Source organism: Nematolebias whitei, chromosome 8 (genome assembly GCF_014905685.2).
Source record: "Nematolebias whitei isolate Nwh7 chromosome 8, NemWhi1, whole genome shotgun sequence".
NCBI classification, from domain to species: Eukaryota; Metazoa; Chordata; class Actinopteri; order Cyprinodontiformes; family Rivulidae; genus Nematolebias; species Nematolebias whitei.
In genome coordinates, this window is record NC_056505.1 from 28,628,191 (window position 1) to 28,647,142 (window position 18,952).

Genomic DNA, 18,952 nt, shown 5'->3' on the forward strand with positions numbered 1-18,952 from the left:
TAGAAAGGTGCTATATACGTATTTACTGTTTACCATTTGAAGATGCCAACTGAACCAAATCTGAACCTCAAACCATTTTCTCCACGACTGTGCCTTAAGATTTTGTTCACGAAACTCTTAAAATTAGTTTTGGAAAGTCCCATTTCCTCGTCATTTAACGTTAAAATAAATGTGTAAAGTTCCATTTTTCATTTTTAAACCAGCAATAATGTTGATTGTGAAACATGTCTTTGTGCTAATGGGTTTTAGACTGTCTGTTTGCCAGACTGAGCAGGTGTTTGGCCTGTCGGGTGTGTGAGGAGTCCAGCAGCACATTCCCTAAGATCAAGTAACTGTGGGTTTCACTCCACACAGGAAATCTGTCCTCAATTATTGCCAGTTGTGTAACATTTGACCAGTTTTGTGTAGTTTTGTTTCGTCCAAAATGTTTTGTAACAGCTCATTTTCTTGGATGCAGTGCAGAGTTGAAGCCAGAATCCCTCACAGAGGTCTCTCTTTCTGTCTCCTAGAAGTTATCTGCCGACTAATGCTTCAGATTGTATAGAAGAAGAGAGCAGAGTGAAACCTGAGCACTGAGGGAACCACTTTCAAAAAAAATAAAAAATCATTAGAAAAATTTGGGCTCAGACAAATGACTAATTTCACTCCTACGTGTTTTATGAGCCACACATTTCAGCACCACAGATCCAAGAACTGACTTATATAATGCTTTTCCTAAAAGAATGTTCCAGAGGCAAATAATTGACATCTGCTTGAAATTTCTCAAATTCTAAGCATAAGCAGATGTGAGCAGAGTTGTTGCTGTTCACAGAACTTGCTCCATTATTTGTACAGAGGAAGAAGGAGAAGAAGAAAAAAACTGATTGGAAATGGAAAAGGAAATTATTTCAGTGCACAAGTTGTGTAATAACACAAGAAAGACTAAACAAGCTATCTGGCAGCCATATTAAGTCCTTGGCTCTGTTAACAGCCTTGATTATTTTATTGCTTTTTTTTTCCGTTCAGTGTCTGAATCTCAGCTCCAGCTTTTTTTTTTTTTTTTCTGCCAGGAGGAAAATCTGGACAAATTCAGAAACTTTCTAAAGAGCACACGATAGTGAGATCATAATCCTGGTATGAAACGGAAACAAGTTCGGCCATTTTAAACTTTTAACATGGAATAATAAAGTTGCGGGCAGACCGTCCTTTACAAAGGATGTGAAACAAACAGGCTTGTCATGGTCAAGTGAGGTGGTTGAACTGGACATATATCAATCAGCTCAGTTCCACATGGCTGCCACAGCCAACTAACTTACTGTCAGTTTTACTGATATTGATCTAAGATTTGTAGCTGAGAGATTGATCCCCAACACTCATTCTGAGCCCTGAGAGAATGATCTTTTTAAACAAACTGTTTGGAGTAAACTCTGTCTGTCTGTTAGCAAAGTGTCTCACAACTCAGGATGTATTTTAAACCAGGAAACTATCATTGGCTACATCCCTGTGACTGATTACTTTTTTGAGCTAACCCAATTTAAAATGGCTTCCACAGCTAATCCATCCTGATAACAAACAAAAATTGCTCAAATTCTATCATTTTTACAGATCTTGAGCTAAAAAATTGGATTTGGTATTAGCTGAGAGCAGGGGCGATTCTAGGATCTGACTTTTAGGGGTGCTTAGCCCCTGACAATGGCTCTTGGCTTGAACAACGCAGATGGAGTGGATTGTGAGAAGTGCAAAAGTTTACAGCAGGTGGTCTCCCGTCCAAGTACTACCCAGGCCCGAAACTGCTTAGCAGCCGAGGTCGATGAGATCGGGCGTGTCCAGGGTGGTATATAACATAACATATATCTACATAAAACACAACTAGCTTTAAGCATTAACCTTTAATTTAACTATTAATCATACAATGTAATTATGACAGAAAATGGAGGATTTACTTGTAGTTACCTTTGTACAGATGAACATGTGGTACTTTATCATTGTTGTAATCAGCTGCTCATGAGGTCAACTTTATCATAATTTTTCCAGACTCAGTTTATGTTTTAGAAATTGAAAAAACTGTATTTCACCCTCTAAACGTTCAGGGTAACGCTGTCTGAATTATGATCTCCACTGACAACGTTTAACCATTTTTCTGATTATTTTTCCTGAAATCTCTCTGACCACAAAGTGTTCGTAATGCAAAACCCTGACAAACTTGTTTGGGGGGGAAAGGAGGTGCAGCTCCTGCAGGTAAGGGGTGTTTCATTTCGGGACAAATTGAAGTTGTCCACTGGTCAGTTTGCTGATGAGCATACTGGATTGATTGACAGGTGGTGTCAATGATCCGATTCGTGCAAAAAAAAAAAAAAAATCTAATTCTACTGGCCCATTTATCATAATTTATTTCATATTTATTTCAAATTTATTAAATATTTTGGGGAATCTAAGGTTTGAGAACTGAGTTACCTTAAATCATAATGATGGTTTCTTTATTTTTCAGGAGTGCTAAGTTAAAATTTAGGGGTGCTTGAGTACCGGCTCAAATCGCCATTGGCTGAGAGTCACTGAAAACATAAAACACAGATTGATTATTATGTTATTGCCAAGGCCTGATGGAAAGAGCTACAACTCTCAAGTTTCAGCAAAATAAAAACTGTAGCATGAAATGTGCCAGTAAAACCTGTGGAAATAAATGTTTCCTAATAGGACCATTTAAATAACAACCTTTACCAAAAGTTATGTCTGTTTTCTTAAGTTGAAATAGGCTAAATGTATGGTTTTGAACACAAATACAACACATGTTGAGTTAAAGAACACATTCACCTAAATAATTTTGAAATGATCTATCCTTGATGAAAAGTTCAATGAATCAAACACAAGGTACAAATAATAAAAACATTCATTAACATTGAGCAAGGTGCAGTAATGTTAAGCAGCAATGAGTACATTAAAGTACACAAAAACATAAATATCTGAAATCAACTCATACACTCAAGGTGTGCATTTACCTTTACGTTACTCTGACACCTAAACTATAAGTTAAATTTTTAAAAAAAAATCGAAAATACGAAGTTGATTATTTAAATTAAAGATTTATCCCCACTCTAATAATGAACAGTATTATCAAAATGCCACTGTTTAAGTAAAAAAATAGAGACTGCTTCTCGATCTTCCACCTTTTCCTCCCAAAAAACAATGACGTAATGAAGACCGCGTCAGACAGGAAACCACAACTCCCATGATGCACCTGGAATTACTGTGACCGCTGGACGGGGGAAGGGAAGCCGAGATTGGAGGGAGAAACAATCAGAAACTGAGGTACTTTTAAAACGGTTCCTGTCGCACACTATCGCTGGACATGCATTAGCGCCTGACATTCACGGGGTTTTTATTAGTCTGTGGTGAATTTTGTCGGGTTTGGGACCGACTCCATCTCCGTTACAGTTCAGCAGAGCTTCAGCTAGCCCCGTTAGTTAGCCTGGCAGCTGGCTTTTTACTGCGCGAGCTAAATGGGTGTCCACTCCGTAACTGCACGAGGTTTATTTATAAATGGTTTAGACTTTTGTTCGAGATCTTTGTGGCCCCAGTGGTTGAGTGTGGAGCTGTTACCTTGTGGCTCTGAGGTGTAAGCTGCCTCTTTGGGCTGCTGGTAGTTGACGTACTGCGAGTTGTTGGTTGCTACAGATACTGCTGCAGCTGTCAGCTGATGTAGCCTTCATCATCCGGAAACACTTTAATACTTTTATTTAAATCACTGTGCGGTCACGCTCACTTCAAGATGAACATTAGGCAGCTCAGTCGCTTCAGGAGATCCAAAAGTTGCAGATATTTACTTACAAAAACCTGCAAGAAATGAAAATTGTTCCTGTAGCTGTATTAAAACTAGCCCTTTTAAAGTAAACCAGCTAGTTCAAGAATGCCTAGTTCAAGAATATTGGTTTAAAAACAGGATTGTGTTTTATGCTAAAGTTAATGTTTTTACTATGATAGAGCTGCACAATAATAGAAAAAACATTGTGATTGTAGAATTTGACTTGTGCTAAACTCACATTTTCCATCAACTCTCCATGTTCCAGCAGGGAGTCCATCTGTCACATTTGTAGTTTCTTGCATGCTGTTTGCTCTCAAACCTTTTGGAATCCTTTGCACTATATTAATATTGCATGCAAAGGTATTGCAATATTGATACATTTGTATTTATTGTGCAGCCCTTACATTGAGTAACGGTCGAAAACCATTTAATGAATTGAGCTGTGACACGTTGGTGCTTGAAATTTCCACACCTCTTCACTTTTGCCAAATTAAGTGAATTCTCTACTGAATGTTTTTGAGAGTCTAGGTTGCTAGTTTTTATAATCGGGATAAAGATTTACTCCTATGGATAACAAAGAAATCACATGAAATATAATAAATTGGTAAAGGTTCAAATTAAAGATACTCATTGCAATGTTACGAAATAAGAGAATATCTGCACATTTTTGCTCATATTAACAGTTAAATAGTCCTTAGATTTAAAAAAAAATTGTAAGCAAATTTGTGAACAAATCTGCCAAAAACAATGTTGGTTTTTCTACAGACACAGCCCAAGTGAATAACAGTAGGTCAATAATAACGGGGGTCCTGCATTTCACAGTTTCACATCAATGTGTCTGGAAATCTGCTGGAATAAACTTGTTCAAACTGTTGATAGAGTTCAAGAAAATATTTGTGGGTTTTATGTTATACCGGTACAGTGAGTACCATCAAGTGAGTGAAGGATCCTTCACTTCATCCTTAAAATGGTTGCTTGTTGCTCAAAATAATTTATTCCCTGTTGCCCACCAATAGTTTGTCACTAATCGTGCAAATGATTTGTTTTTCAACTAGAATTTTCTCACACCCTAAAATATTCAGGCATTCTTCTACCTCACTTTAAAATCATTAAACTCTTTTACTGTTGACAGAAATCATGCAGCTCACACACCAATTCTTCGTAACTAAAAAAACATTTTTGCCGCATGTCTTTATGTTGCTCTGTAATCCAGGTAGATCAATCCAACATGGTTGAGTCAGGTCCTCTGGAAGGATTCATCTTCTTTGTTGAAGCGTTTCATCTTTTATCCAAAAGACTTGTTCGGTCTGAGGAGCTGCATCACTCAGTCCTCTGTGAATAGCAAGAGTGGCGCTAACGATCGTTCGTTAGGCTGGTGCTCCTCCTTTTGCATGTGAACAACTAGTGTTGTCTGTCAGCAACAAACTGGTTGATCCACTATGAGAAGGTGCTGCTTATAAGACTGAATTTGATCATTTTATTTATTATATATTCAAGTTTAGATCTTCATTTATATTTATGACAAATATTATCATTGGTGTATTCCTTTTGGGGAATAATTATTCATTTAATTTTATGCATTTATTGTTTTGTTTTTTTTGTACTTTTCAGATATTTTGTGCCTCTTCCTCATTAGTTGGTCCAGACAGAAACGTTTCTACATGACCCACATCTATCAAGACATCTGCATTTGTCACTTTGAGCGCATGCTGCCCTGGCAGTAAATTGATCTGTCTGTGTACCTGGAGCTGTGAGTTGCATTCTGGATTTGTCTTTTGTGCCAAAATAATGAAGTGTCTCGGACAGGGAGAGCCCAGCCCGGAGGAGCTTTGTCATCGTGCAGCTTCTGTTTCCCTCTGGTGGGGTTGAGGAGTGGGCCCAATCTGAGAAGGAAAGGAAGTAAACTTGTGAGCTGATGAAGACAAATCCACTGCGGTCACTTCATCTAGACTGACACTTTCATATACGTCCACCGTTAAAGCTGATTATTACTAAAGATAAAAGGACAATACAGTGTGCACAACATGGATTTCTACAACCGTTCTGTGAAATCTATCTGTTCATACTGACATTTCTATGTATGTGAGGAGAAGAGCACGGATAAGTACCCACAAGTGTGCACTACAGAAACCATGTTGGTCCTGGCTTTGACTCCTCAGCTCATCAAACTTCATGACATCAGAAGCTCTTAAAGGCCAGAACCAGGAACGTCCTCGACAGGAAACAAAGTCACATGCAATGGAAGAAGAAACTGATGTCCCTTCACACACACAGGTACTTTTTTAATTTATTGTTTAAAACTTTCCTTTAATCTCATTCCGGTGTTTGGGCTTTCAGCAACTTAACACCATTAGGAACACTTGCCATGTTTGCCAACACAACAGAGGAACGTTTAGCGTGCTCATTTTTGTCATATTGTTTGTTGCTTCCGGAGGTAATCGCCCCCTCTCTCCTTCACAGTCAAACTATTAAGAACTTATTTGTTTTAAGCAGTTTGTTACATGTGTTTAATTCAAGGCCAGAAGGGTCAGCTCTTGTCCTTTCGCCTTACCTCTAATCTCTGACCTGGCTTCTTCAGCATGTTGCTGCTGTGGCAGCTGATAGGGCATTTCGCTTATCCCTAACCTGCTTTTGTAGCCATAACATTACCTCCAGCTCCTTGGCCTTGCGTACAGCTGCATTAGTAAACAATGGGATAACCGTGTGCTCCATCCTCTTTGAATGCATCATCATTCTAATTTTTAGGGAAGTTCTCCTAAAACAAATATTTGATTTACCTTTTGCATTTCTACTTTTATTATTTTAAAAAAAATGGAACATGTTGCTCAGAAATGATAGCAAATGTGTCATTTCTACATTGTTTTTAATTTCAGTTAGCCTGTTTGATAAATTGTTTTTCCAGAAATACCATAAAGTTGCCATGAATGAAACAGATAAAATAAGACCTGCAGTGATAATGACTTGCCTTTCCTAAGTGAGCTAAAGCTTTACTGTTTGTAAATTGTTTTAAAGCTACTGCTCTGTTTTTTTTTTTGTCTTCCTGCCAGGGTCTGAATGGTTTGTTGCTTGAGCATAAACCTTTAGAAGAGATCACCAATGGACACTCAACCCATAAGCCTGTGAGCTAAGAATGACTTCTAGTTGATCCTTTGTAATTATTTGTTGCTAGGAAGACTTTTTTAAGGTAGACATTGCCTGTTTGAACATTTTTTGCAGGTCATGAATGGAGTAATTGTAGGGCAAAATGGCAAAGACCACACCATCGGCAGTGCTCCTCTCAGATCTCTGCCGGTAATGACATTTTAATTTAGTAACTTCCTTTAAACTACTGCACTCACCTTCCATGTCGTGTAATCTGTGTTGAATGTTCAGATCTCAGCGCTGAAGCAGAACGGTCTTCTGCAGACTCTGGCAGCAGGTGGAGACGAGCTCCAGCCTTCAGGTAATACACAACCTCTCCTTTGTTTCATCCTCTTTCCGTTTGAATTCATGCATTTCCTAGAAACCAAGTGGGTGCTGGAGGAAGTTCACGCAGAAGTGATAATAACTTGTCTCGTGGAAGCACAGACAGTCTGAAGGGCTCATCTCTAACGAAGGATGTGTAAAATAGTCTACTTTTTGTTAGGTTGAACAGGACAATGTGACAGAATGGAGAGACTAAAGAGGTGCTTTTTAATTTGACCTGATGTGTGATTTTATCCACAGAGGAAAAGGACGATGCAGAGCTGAAAAAGGCCAGACAGGAGTGGGAGGCTCTGGAGAACATTCAACCAGGTGCGCTGCTTTACCTGTTTGCACTCAGGCGAGGATGGCTTTGTAGAAAAACGTTTTGCTTTTCTGGTATTTCATGTAGAAAATTGTTCAATACCCCCTGATTAAAATTTCTGTCACTAGTAATAAATTGCTGAACTGATCTCCTAAACGTATCAAGTGAAAAAAAATGTTTTTTTTTTTTAACAAGTTAATCAAGAACGATGCGCTGATTTTCACAAAAATATTATTTTTGATATAACAAGCTTTGGCACGTGAATTGGCTTTTGACGCTTAAACTCACTTTAAAACCATCACTTGGCCTTTCCTGATGACTATTCAAGAGCATAGGAACCATGAAATCCAGAAAGCAACAAGCCATAACCAAACAGAACCTAGCTCAGTAAACAAGCCGACTACACAGCCATGTGGGCTTTCTATCAGCTTTCTTAATAAAGGTTGAACGAATATACTTCATTAAAAATCTGATGTTTTAAAGAGCAAGTCAGCCTTTTGTTATGTTTGCTCTCTATGTTTTCTGTTAAGATTTTAAGTGCACAGCTGTGTTTTTGGTTTTGTTATGCAGGAAAAAAAACTTTATTTTTGAGACATTTTTTTGTCGAGTTACAGCCGTTTGTTAATAAATGTGCCTGTGTGACAACTGGAACTAAGCTTTGACTCGGAAATATATTTTTGTTATTACTTTTATGGAAAGAAACAAAATATCAAGATGTATATCGTGTATCACCATACTTCGTAAAAATATTGAGATATTAATTTTGGTTCGTATCGCCCAGCCCTAATGCAAAACAAATTTTAGAAAACAGCAGCACAATGTTCTGTTTCTGAAGTCTGCAAATAATCAAATAAAAAGTTGGAAGTTCTGTTGATTGACCAAGATTATATAAATATTTTCTGTCAAAGATGTGCTTGAAATGAAAACAAAAAACCCAAACTCTTCTCTATCTGTTGAGACTGAGGTTGGATCAGTAGAGCTTTTCGTCAGTTGTTGGTGAGAAATTTTCAAAGTAAAAATTTGAGTTAAATAAATACCATCAAGATTTGAAAGGACATACGCAGACAAATCACATCTTGTTTTTTACAGCGGCATAAACTGAAGGTCTTACCATATTTCACCCCATCACATTAAAAGGCTTTGTTAAATTTAGACCAAATTATTTATTTGAGTTCTTTATTTTTAAGAGCTGAAAATGTAAAGAGAACAATAAAGGAAACAAAAATGTTGATGTTAGTTTGATTTCACCAAATTAATCTTTTACTGATTTAGGTCCATTTAGTCGCTGCACTGACACCAAATTGTTTTCAGACTGTTGAATGTTGCTCTAAGTTGATGATCTGAAATAATAACTTTTTGTGCTCAAACAGCTCTGGCTGAGGACTCAAACCCAACGCCTCTCATCTCCTTCAATGAAGCCCTGCAGTACTTCCAGACCACAGATCTCGGGGACTTATTGGTAATAAAAATAGAAATACAGGTGCTGTAAAATGAGAATATCATGAAAAAGTTGATTTATTTCAGTAATTCTATTCAAAAAGTGAAACTTGTATATTATATTCATTCATTACACACAGACTGATATATTTCAAAAGTTTATTTCTTTTAATGTTGATTATTATAACCAACAACTAATGAAAACCCCAAATTCAGTATCTCAGAAAATTAGAATATTGTAAAAAGGTTCAATATTGAAGAGACCTGGTGCCACAGTCTAATCAGCGAATTAACTCAAAACACCTGCAAAGGCCTTTAAATGATCTCAGTCTAGTTCTGTAGGCTTCACAATCATGGAGAAGACTGCTGACTTGACAGTTGTCCAAAAGACGACCATTGACCCCTTGCACAAGGAGGGCAAGACACAAAATGTCATTGCTAAAGAGGCTGGCTGTTCACAGAGCTCTGTGTCCAAACACATTCATAAAGAGGTGAAGGGAAGGAAAACATGTGGAAGAAAAAAGTGTACAAGCAATAGAGATAACTGCACCCTGGAGAGGATTGTGAAACAAAACCCATTCAAAAATGTGGGGGAGATTCACAAAGAGTGGACTGCAGCTGGAGTCAGTGCTTCAAGAACCACCACGCTCAGATGTATGCAAGACATGGGTTTCAGCTGTCACATCCCTTGTGTCAAGCCACTCTTGAACAAGAGACAGCATCAGAAGCGTCTCACCTGGGACTGCTGCTGAGTGGTCCAAAGTTATGTTCTTTGATTAAAGTAAATTTAGCATTTCCTTTGGAAATCAAAGTCCCAGAGTCTGGAGGGAGAGGAGAGGCACAGAATCCATGTTGCTTGAGGTCCAGTGTCAAGTTTACACAGTCAGTGGTTTGGGGTGTCATGTCATCTGCTGGTGTTGGTCCACTGTGTTTTCTGAGGTCCAAGATCAACGCAGCTGTCTACCAGGACGTTTTAGAGACTTCATGCTTCCTGCTGCTGACCAACTTTATGGAGATGCAGAATTCATTTTCCAACAGGACTTTGCATCTGCACACAGTGCCAAAGCTACCAGTACCTGGTTTAAGGACCATGGTATCCCTGTTCTTAATTGGCCAGCAAACTCACCTGACCTTAACCCCATAGAAAATCTATGGAGTATTGTGAAGAGGAAGATGTGATACACCAGACCCAACAATTCAGAAGAGCTGAAGGCCACTATCAGAGCAACATGAGCTCTCACAACACCTGAGCAGAGTCACAGACTGATCGACTCCATGACACGCAGCATTACTGCAGTAATCCAGGAAAAAGGAGCAACAACTAAATATTGATGCTGCACATGCTCATACTTTTCATGTTCATACTTGTCATGCTCATACTTTTCAGTTGACCAACATTTCTAAAAAAAAATTTTTTTGAATTGGTCTTAAATAATATTCTAATTTTCTGAGATACTGAATTTGGGTTTACATTAGTTGTTAGTTATAATCATCAACATAAAAAGAAATAAACATTTGAAATATGTCAGTCTGTGTGTAATGAATGAATATAATATACAAGTTTCACCTTTTGAATGGAATTACTGAAATAAATCAACTTTTTCATGATATTCTAATTTTATGACCAGCACCTGAATATGTTTAATCATAAGCCCAGTCTCTGATGCAGATTATGGTCTCTTTTTTTGTGAGATTTAACAAAACGGCTCCAAAAAAGCTTCAAAAGTCTGCGATGACTTCCAGCGGCTGGAGAGCTGTACTATGAAATATTAACACAAAGATCAGATTTGTTACTTCTGGATTTAGTGACGGTGACTCTGACTGGCTTTGTCTCGACAAATCCCACATCTGCAGAAGAACATCCAGCCTACCATTCGTAGAACTGGTCTGGCTGCCATCACGCACTTCCTGTTTGGACCTCCTCGACTGCACAAAGAGCTCCTGGAGGAGAGGGATCTTGTTTTTGCCATTGCACAATGTGAGTGTGTGTAGTCATGCCACCAGGTAAAAAAAAAAAAAAAGCAAGATTTTATTAAACCACTGAGTTTATTTCCAAATTTTTTGTGGTGGTCTTTTTAGGCCCCGTGGATAACAACCAAACAGTCCACATGCGTGTTCTGCAGACCATTTATAAAAGGCTGATAGGAAGCAGGCTGGATTGTCCTCGGTATGGTGCGCACTGGGAAAATATTGGCTTTCAGGGTAAGACATATTAAAACTACTTTTGTGTGAATACCATTTCTATATAAAATTCCTGTTTTGCACGTGTTAAAGGCTGAAATTATTTAGTTACTGTTTATCGTTTATTTGAATAAACATATAAATTAATCCACATGTGTTGGTTTGAGGTTGTGATTTGCATCTTTTAACAGAAATCATCAAACATGTAAACATTGCCTGGTGGTTTGCTGGTGTGCTCTGCAGGTACCGACCCAGCCACTGACCTACGTGGCACTGGTTTCCTTGGGCTGATGCACGCTCTGTACTTTGTGATGGACCCAGAGATTCTGCCTCTGGCTAGAGATATCTACAAGTTATCACAACACCCTACACAGGTATCATTAAGTCATACAATACACCAATATAAACCCTTTAACTCGTGCCAGAGTCAAAAAGTCACATGTAAGTATTTTATTTTTGTAATCACGATGAATAAAATAGATTTTATTATTTTATCAAAACAAAATTCTGCTTTTCGTTCATGTGGTGCTAAAACGAAAAAGTTCCTAATGGGATCAGTGTTGTCTGCTATGAGATGACTGTATGTCAGGAGTACTGTGTTTCTCAGATACTTTTCCTTTTGGACTTGCAGTACTGTGCAGAAGTCTTAAGCCAACCTAATGCGTTTCATGTTGATATTATACTTCCAGGGTGCCAGACTTTCCTATAATCTTGTGGAACGAGGAGATTTCAATATTTTATGCTGTGTGCACATACAAAAGATGAAAACTGGACACGTGGATGACACTGCACAAAAAGACTGAACTTCAAAAATAAATGATTACTGAGATTTACTGTGTCCCTACACTGTACAGAACCATGTTGCTAAAATCTCATCATGTCTGTCAAACAGCCGTGCTTAGACTTTGTAAAAAGATTCAGCTATATAAATTAAAAATATATATTATTTCCCCCAACAGGCTGCTAGTAACAAAGTGCCTAAAATATAAAATTCTAAACTGAAAGGAATTGTTCAACGTTGGTTCTTTTCTCAAGGGTCCATCTCTTACTGGACTGGTGACAGTCAGAGACCAGTGTGAGAAAACAGGCTAATTTAAAGTTGCTGTCTCTGAATTCTCAGTATTTGCAGCCAGACAGCTGTACAGCTTTGTTTTCTGCAGTTTTTTGTATTTATTTTTATCATAGCTGTTTTTGCATGCAACGCTTACAAAACTATTGTAGTTAATTATTATTGTTATTTTGTTGCTCACCTCCTCCCACATCGTACCCACCTCTAGCTGCCTCACAGCTGCTGCCACATTTACAATTTAACCCACTGGAGTAAACTTTAGAAATAAAGACGAGCAGCTTTGGAGCAGTTCTTTAAAAATTATTGTTAACTATTGATATTTTTTATAGCTGGAGAAGGAGAAGCTTCAATGCAGGTGTTCAAATACGTTTTTAGTGCTCTAAAATTACAAAATTAAATTGACAACTGTTTGAGATGGGTTTGAGATGCCCGCAACAGCTCTGCAACTATTTTGAGACTGCATTTGTTGCAACACTGCTTTGAATGTGTTCAAAATCAAAGCGACAATTGGTGAGGAAAACCCCTGCAAACATTTTGAGACGTGTTTGAGACTCCCTCACAAACTGTTTGCAAACTAGTTGCCAACAGTTACAGCCCAGTGTGATATTACTATAAGTTTATGTGCCTTTTTCACATTTAATTGATTTATTGGTGAGAATTAAGTAGCTTAATAAATAACAAACCCCTCCTCTCTGTTAAAGGTACAGTAGAAAGACTTCTATAAAATGATTGCAAAAGTAAGTGAAGTCTAAAACTTTCAGAAAGGCCGGAGAACGATTTCTCTAGTCTACTTTAAAAGGTTACCAGAAAGTCTGTGTAATGTGAGAACAAAGAGAAAATGACAAGTGGCTGAAGGTTCTTGCACAGGTCTGTAAGTTTTGCTGTGTATTTTCTCTGGTTCAGAACTTCCCATTCAGTGTGATGTCGATCAACATGACCCGCATTGCTCTGCAAGTGCTGAGAGAGGAGGCCCTGTCCAAGTGAGTCCCTCCTGCTCAGTTTGACTGCGTCTCACGTGGTGAGGTCTGCTGTCTTTTCTCATTACGAGCGAACACCAACACCCCTCTCTGCCCTTCGTCATCCCAGAGAGTGCAATCGTCGTCAACAAGTGGTTGGTGTCCTGAACGAGTTTTATGTTGCCACATACCTGCATCTGTTCCAGCTGTGGAAGACCCAACAAAAGACCATTGCTGACTCTGGCTTTGTTCTAAAAGGTAAAAAAAAAAAAAAGTATTTTTCTTCTTTTACCAAAAACAGTCACCTGAAATTCTAATTTATCAAATAAATTGTCCAATGTTTAAAAATAACAATAAATATATAACTGTGAAATGCATGTTTTTATGTTTAATAATCATTTATTATCAACCTCAATGTTATTTCCTAAGGTGGATTGTTTCATTGCTTGTTTGGAAAGCGTCTGCTTTTCTCCTGAATGGGACGTTAGAGCCAGTTCTGTTTGTTTGGCACAAAAACTGGAAACTGTGAAGCGCAGCCTGCTTCATGTTGCCTCGTGGTGCACCCCCCACCCCCCTAAGTATAAAAATGTCTGTCTTAGGAAAAGCCCTGTACACGTCTGCTGGTAAACTAAAGTATGTCTCTTTTACTTTTTTATTTTACATTAACTGAACAGGTAAGATCCATTATGATGCCCTTGTGCTGCGCTAAACCTCTGGCTTCATATATTGATCTCGTTTAGCTCAGAAAACATGTCGTGTTTTCCAGACAGTCAAGCCGCTCCTTTTCATACCAGTGTGGTTATTTGTGCGTGTAATTCAGCACGGGCCCAGCGTTTTCTGTTTTGTAACCCACAGAAGTGGAGCTTTTTGCCAAAAAGAATCCCAAGCAGATGCTGCGCCGACTAGAGGTCTTCCTGAAAGAGAGGCGGGCAGGTGGGATCCCCCGTGGGACGTCGCCAGACCCGCAGGCCCAGCAGCCCTCGCCCAGCCTGGGGGAGCGAGAGGCCAGATCTGGAACAGGGCAAGGAAGCAGGGGAAAGGAGATGCACTTCACAGGAGTGTGTGATCTCCCACCGGACATGGAGGGAGAGGCCAGACTTATCTAAGCTAGAGTCTGTGTGAGTGTGTGAGAGCTGTCCGTAACAAATGTCTATTACTGTACGTGTGAAAGTCTGAGGAAGAGCTCACCAGTCCCTGATCTGGGGTCTGCTATCTGAACCCTACATTCATACACTTCTCCTTCCACCGCTGCTGGGGTGCTGCACTTTGACCAGATGGAGTTCTCTTTGATTTTTTTGTTGTAATTTATTCTTTAAGCTGGGGACATGGAGTCGTTGTACATAGATGGGTCTTCACCGCAAGATGTCACACATTATGAAAAGAAATGGGTATTTGCACTTTTTTCTGTCATTGTAGTAGCCAAACCGACAGCTGCCAAATTCTACTTTAACTCTACCTGTCTAGAAGTCCAAAACGTACACGTTTGTGTCTCAAGGATCTCAGCCACAGCACGTGGGCAAAACACGAGAGGTAGAGAAGACAATGAACAACCCAGAGGAGATTATCAGCCTATCGGCAGGGAGCAGCTTGATTAGAGCAGTCTAATCGTTTCACATTCACTGTTCAAAGTGAGAAAACCAGAAAAGGACAATTAGTTCAGGTGTGTAGACAAAAAGACACAAGTGGTGTTTGTTTTTATGGTCCTGATGGGTTCAATCCAGATCTAACTATAGGGACAATTATTTTCAGTAACGTTATCCCTTTCTTAATAAACAACTGTCCCTTTAAAGCGTAACTTCCCAGTTATATGTAAAAGTACTTCAGACTTTTATCAGACTTGGTGAGCGTTTGAAGGATTTATCTTAAATTCTATCAGAGCATCTGAAAGTTGTGATTTCTTAGCTCGTTACGGGTGTCGCAAAGGAGACGTTTCATAGCCGAGTGTGTGTGTTTGGTCCCAGCAGAAGCCAAGGGTCTGAACGTTCTCTACATTCCGTTATAAAGCATGTGATTGTATTTTTTTAATTTAGTTTTGAACAGTTAGGTGATATTTCCGTGTTTGTGCGCGTGGTTAAATTACCGAGCTGAAGCTGATGAAGGGTGCCTCTCCTCGGAGACGTATGGTACAGTATGCAATCCTAGGTCTTTCTTTATGATAATCAAAACACTAGTGCTGTGTGATGATAGAAGTCGTTCCTAATTTCAGGGTTTGTGCACTCGTGCAAGCGAATGTGTTTTCTGTATGTATGTGAGTCGTTTTAACGGAAACTACAGATAGGGTGCTTTCTTTTTGCACACAGCGAGTCTGCTTTACTAGGAGCTCGATCTGTTGCGCTGCAGATCTGGTACCGGAGTCGTCCTTAAAATGGTACGTTCTCTGAGCGGACGATATCCCGAAACAGCTGCACGTTTCTGTCCCGTGGACCGGGTCGAGCTCCTGAGTAAAGCTGCTTCCTGCCTCATGTTCACGTGAAACCATCTCGTCGTCGTCTCAATCTGTAGCATGTTCAGGTAGCACTAGTACTGTAGCATCCTAAAGCCGCCGCCTCGTAACGCTCGTTGATGTCATGTCTCGGTTACAGTCTGTAGCGTCAATGAGTGTGCAAACTGTTACTACTATAGCACATGCATTTCATGGTTTTCTTCTCGAGGAGGCACAGTGAGCTCCACCTGAGCTCTAACATGTGAGGTGGTGATGGTTGAAATGGTGCCTGCATCAAACCGTGTAGGGTAGATCGCCGCTTTGTCCTCAAGTCCCCTTTTACCGTCTCTCTTTGAGCCGTCGTGCCACAGGTGGAACCTCCTGCATTCATGTAACGCCGCATGCAGCTAGCCACGAAACGGGAGTCGTTTTAACGCACCGGCACGTGAGCTTTCTGTCGACATCTGCTCCGTTACTCTTCGCCATCTCACCTTCATAACGTCGAGGATTGAGCTTACGTAGTGATGACTGAGCTGGAAAATTTGCACTGTTGTAGATATTTGATATGTGACGTATGCAAGAGGAACTCTTCAATAGCCATAATGTTCATTGTCGCCCGCATCATGAAACGGGCTTCCCAAAGTCCGATCCCCCCCCCCCCCCCCGTTCAGAAACGAACCGCACCATCGATACGATCTCATGGTTTTAGTTTTATTGCTTTTTAAGCTGATGAGCAGTACAGTGTATGTAAATCAGGAAGTTTGTATATAAAGAATTAATGATTGTAACTGTATGATTGTCTGTAGGGCATTATACTGAAACACATTGCTTACCTCAAGACTTGAGACAAATCTCTCCTTTTCTCTCTGCTGTGTGTTGTTTTGGCCTCTCAGTCGGACTCCTGTTTCCTTTTCTCGCACCAGGTATATAATTTGTATTTGCCGCCTGAAACAACAGTTGTACGCAAGTACTACAAAAGTCTGGTCAACGCTGGGTGTAGTTTACTTACTGTACAGGCCCGGTCGCTCTGACGCCCAGCTGCAGGTAAAAGGTTCCTTATTAACCGAGCTTTAATCGGCCGACGTTGAAACAAGCTGGGTTTCTTGTGGCTTCAGTGATGCGTGCTGTGATTCGATGTTTGATGTGAAGAACACACCGAGAACCAGTCCTGTGTTTTCAACGCAGATCACAAACTGTTCAGTAAATGTGAAGATACAAGCTTGTCTGGCAGTCAGGCCCTGGTATGTACTCGGTATCTAAACAAGGCCTGATTTATATACATGTTACCAAAAAGGTTCTGGTTTATTTTCATCAATAGAACATTCACTATGCTTTGACCATCATTTTGAGTTCATTTGAGAAACAGGGAAAGAAAAAAAACGGGTTCTTGCAGGATGTCTGATGCGCTGAGAGCTGTGGCCTGAACGTCTGCGTCCTACAGCAGCAGCTCGGCAGATACAATCACTTCTCTCAATGTCCTGTTCTTTATATAAAAGGTCTTTTACTGTTGTCCTCATGCCCCTCAGAGCATTCTAGGACTATCCCTTGATTGTAGAAGCCCTATTTTATACTGAGAGTTATTGCAGAATAAAGTATGTGCTGTTGTACATTAAATGTATTGTATGGAGAAAGCTAAATAAATGCTGTTTTAAAAGCTATTTTTGTTTATTTTCTTAGTCTTGCTCGGCAGATTTTAAGCTGAAAAAATGATCATTTTAGCATTCAGCTGGTTTGGAGTTCAATTTGTTTTTCAGCCACTAGAGGGCGCACTTTGATCCTGTTTCTGTGCCACAGAAGAGTTACTGAATGATTGTGCTGCAGATTAATATTAAAAAAGAACAACAGTAGAACATGCCTGCTAAGTGTTTTTGTTTTTTCAAAGTAGACCTCTAACCATTCGTCAGTAATTTGTTAAGTTTTACTCTAAACTTTATTTTTAAAGATCCACCTGAAACCTCAGCTGACGGACTGAGCTCTGATAATGCCAACAAGTTGATCCACTGGTAACGCTCTCAAACTGGCAGTCTCTGCTAATAAGACAAACAAAATACTTGGGGCAGATCTGGTTTCGCTTCGCATTCTGATTCACCCCAGAACCATCGTGAAACGCCTGCAGACTGATGAGATTTTGGTCAGACTGAAAAAAGTTGGGGTCATCCTGGTGCTTTATGATGCCTCCACAGCTGCTCTCAGTCAAACCCTCGGCCTGCAGCTCCAGATCACTGACCTGCTGAATCACCGCACACACAGGATACACTTATCAACCTACTAACTTCTTTTATTTTTGTTTTTAGAACTACTAATGTGAATCAAATCTATGTTTTCATGCTTAAGATCTCTGTGCAGCCAGAGCTCAGCTTTAATGTACAGGGACTTTTATGAAGGAATAAAAGCATAAATGCTGTAATCAAATAACTCAAGCTCTTCAAATGATTCATAATGCATCATTTTTCTTATATCGCATGTCTAACTGGGGCGTTCTGGCCCAGTGGGGATGAATAGAAAGGACCAGTTTTAAAGTCTGCTTCCATTTGTACCTAGTGAGCCTGCTGGATTACAGACTTCCCTCCCCCCTACTTTGCTCCTCTCCGTCTGCAGTCATTGTTTCCTGCCCAGCTGATCCCGACGCTCAGTTCAAGGCTGAAACATTATGCAGAGCACTGCTCGCTTTATGCTGACACGTGGAAATTACACACACCTACAGTAAGGAGGCAGAGTCTCTTTAGTGCTGTGATTTGGCTCAAACTTCCTTAAATTAACTGGATTTTTACTACAAAGTAAACACTTAGGATGGAATTATAATTTATTGAAACATGAACATCAAAATCAATTTCCCATTTGAGCCAAATATTCTACTTTGCTGCATTAATTTGATTAAGTTTGCATGCTCTCATGGCAGTTTAATAACCGACAGGAGCCGTCGACTGCAGAAAATGGAAGTGCTGCAAAATGTGAGGAAGTTTTAAATCTCCCAAGGGCATCAGTAAAATGTGCTTTTGGACATTTGAGAATGTTCCTTTTTATAAATTGGTTAGTTTGTGTTTGTTTCCATATTGCATGTGCTTTTTGTCATGTTTTAATAACTTTCATTATAAAGAAATCATCCTCCAGCCGGCTCCCGCCAGTAAAAATGACCTCGGCCTGACCTGCATTCTTCACAGCTGCAGTCATGCCTCCACTGATCTGACTGCACAGTGTGATGATGGTTTTCCTCAAATTCACCCCTCACTCTGTTTCTTTGCAGATTGTTTTGCTCGACTGACTGAGACCCCACGAGGTAAATGGTTTCAGCAGGTGTCCGTGCCTTTGGGCCTGTCCGAGTGGCTCCAGAGGAAATGGGTTT

At 39.7% G+C, this 18,952-nt stretch overlaps 1 protein-coding gene across 1 annotated transcript; it reads left to right on the forward strand.

Annotated features, from left to right (window-relative positions):
• The first annotated feature begins 5,690 nt into the window (after positions 1-5,690).
• On the forward strand, positions 5,691-14,824 carry elmod3 (ELMO/CED-12 domain containing 3). Its single transcript, XM_037681158.1, has 12 exons — positions 5,691-6,052; positions 6,826-6,897; positions 6,995-7,069; positions 7,151-7,220; positions 7,484-7,552; positions 8,915-9,003; positions 10,836-10,959; positions 11,061-11,183; positions 11,406-11,536; positions 13,135-13,211; positions 13,318-13,445; positions 14,043-14,824. The coding sequence occupies exons 1-12, from the start codon at positions 5,951-5,953 to the stop codon at positions 14,291-14,293; spliced, it is 1,311 nt and encodes a 436-aa protein (XP_037537086.1). The 5' UTR covers positions 5,691-5,950; the 3' UTR covers positions 14,294-14,824.
• The last annotated feature ends 4,128 nt before the right edge of the window (positions 14,825-18,952 follow it).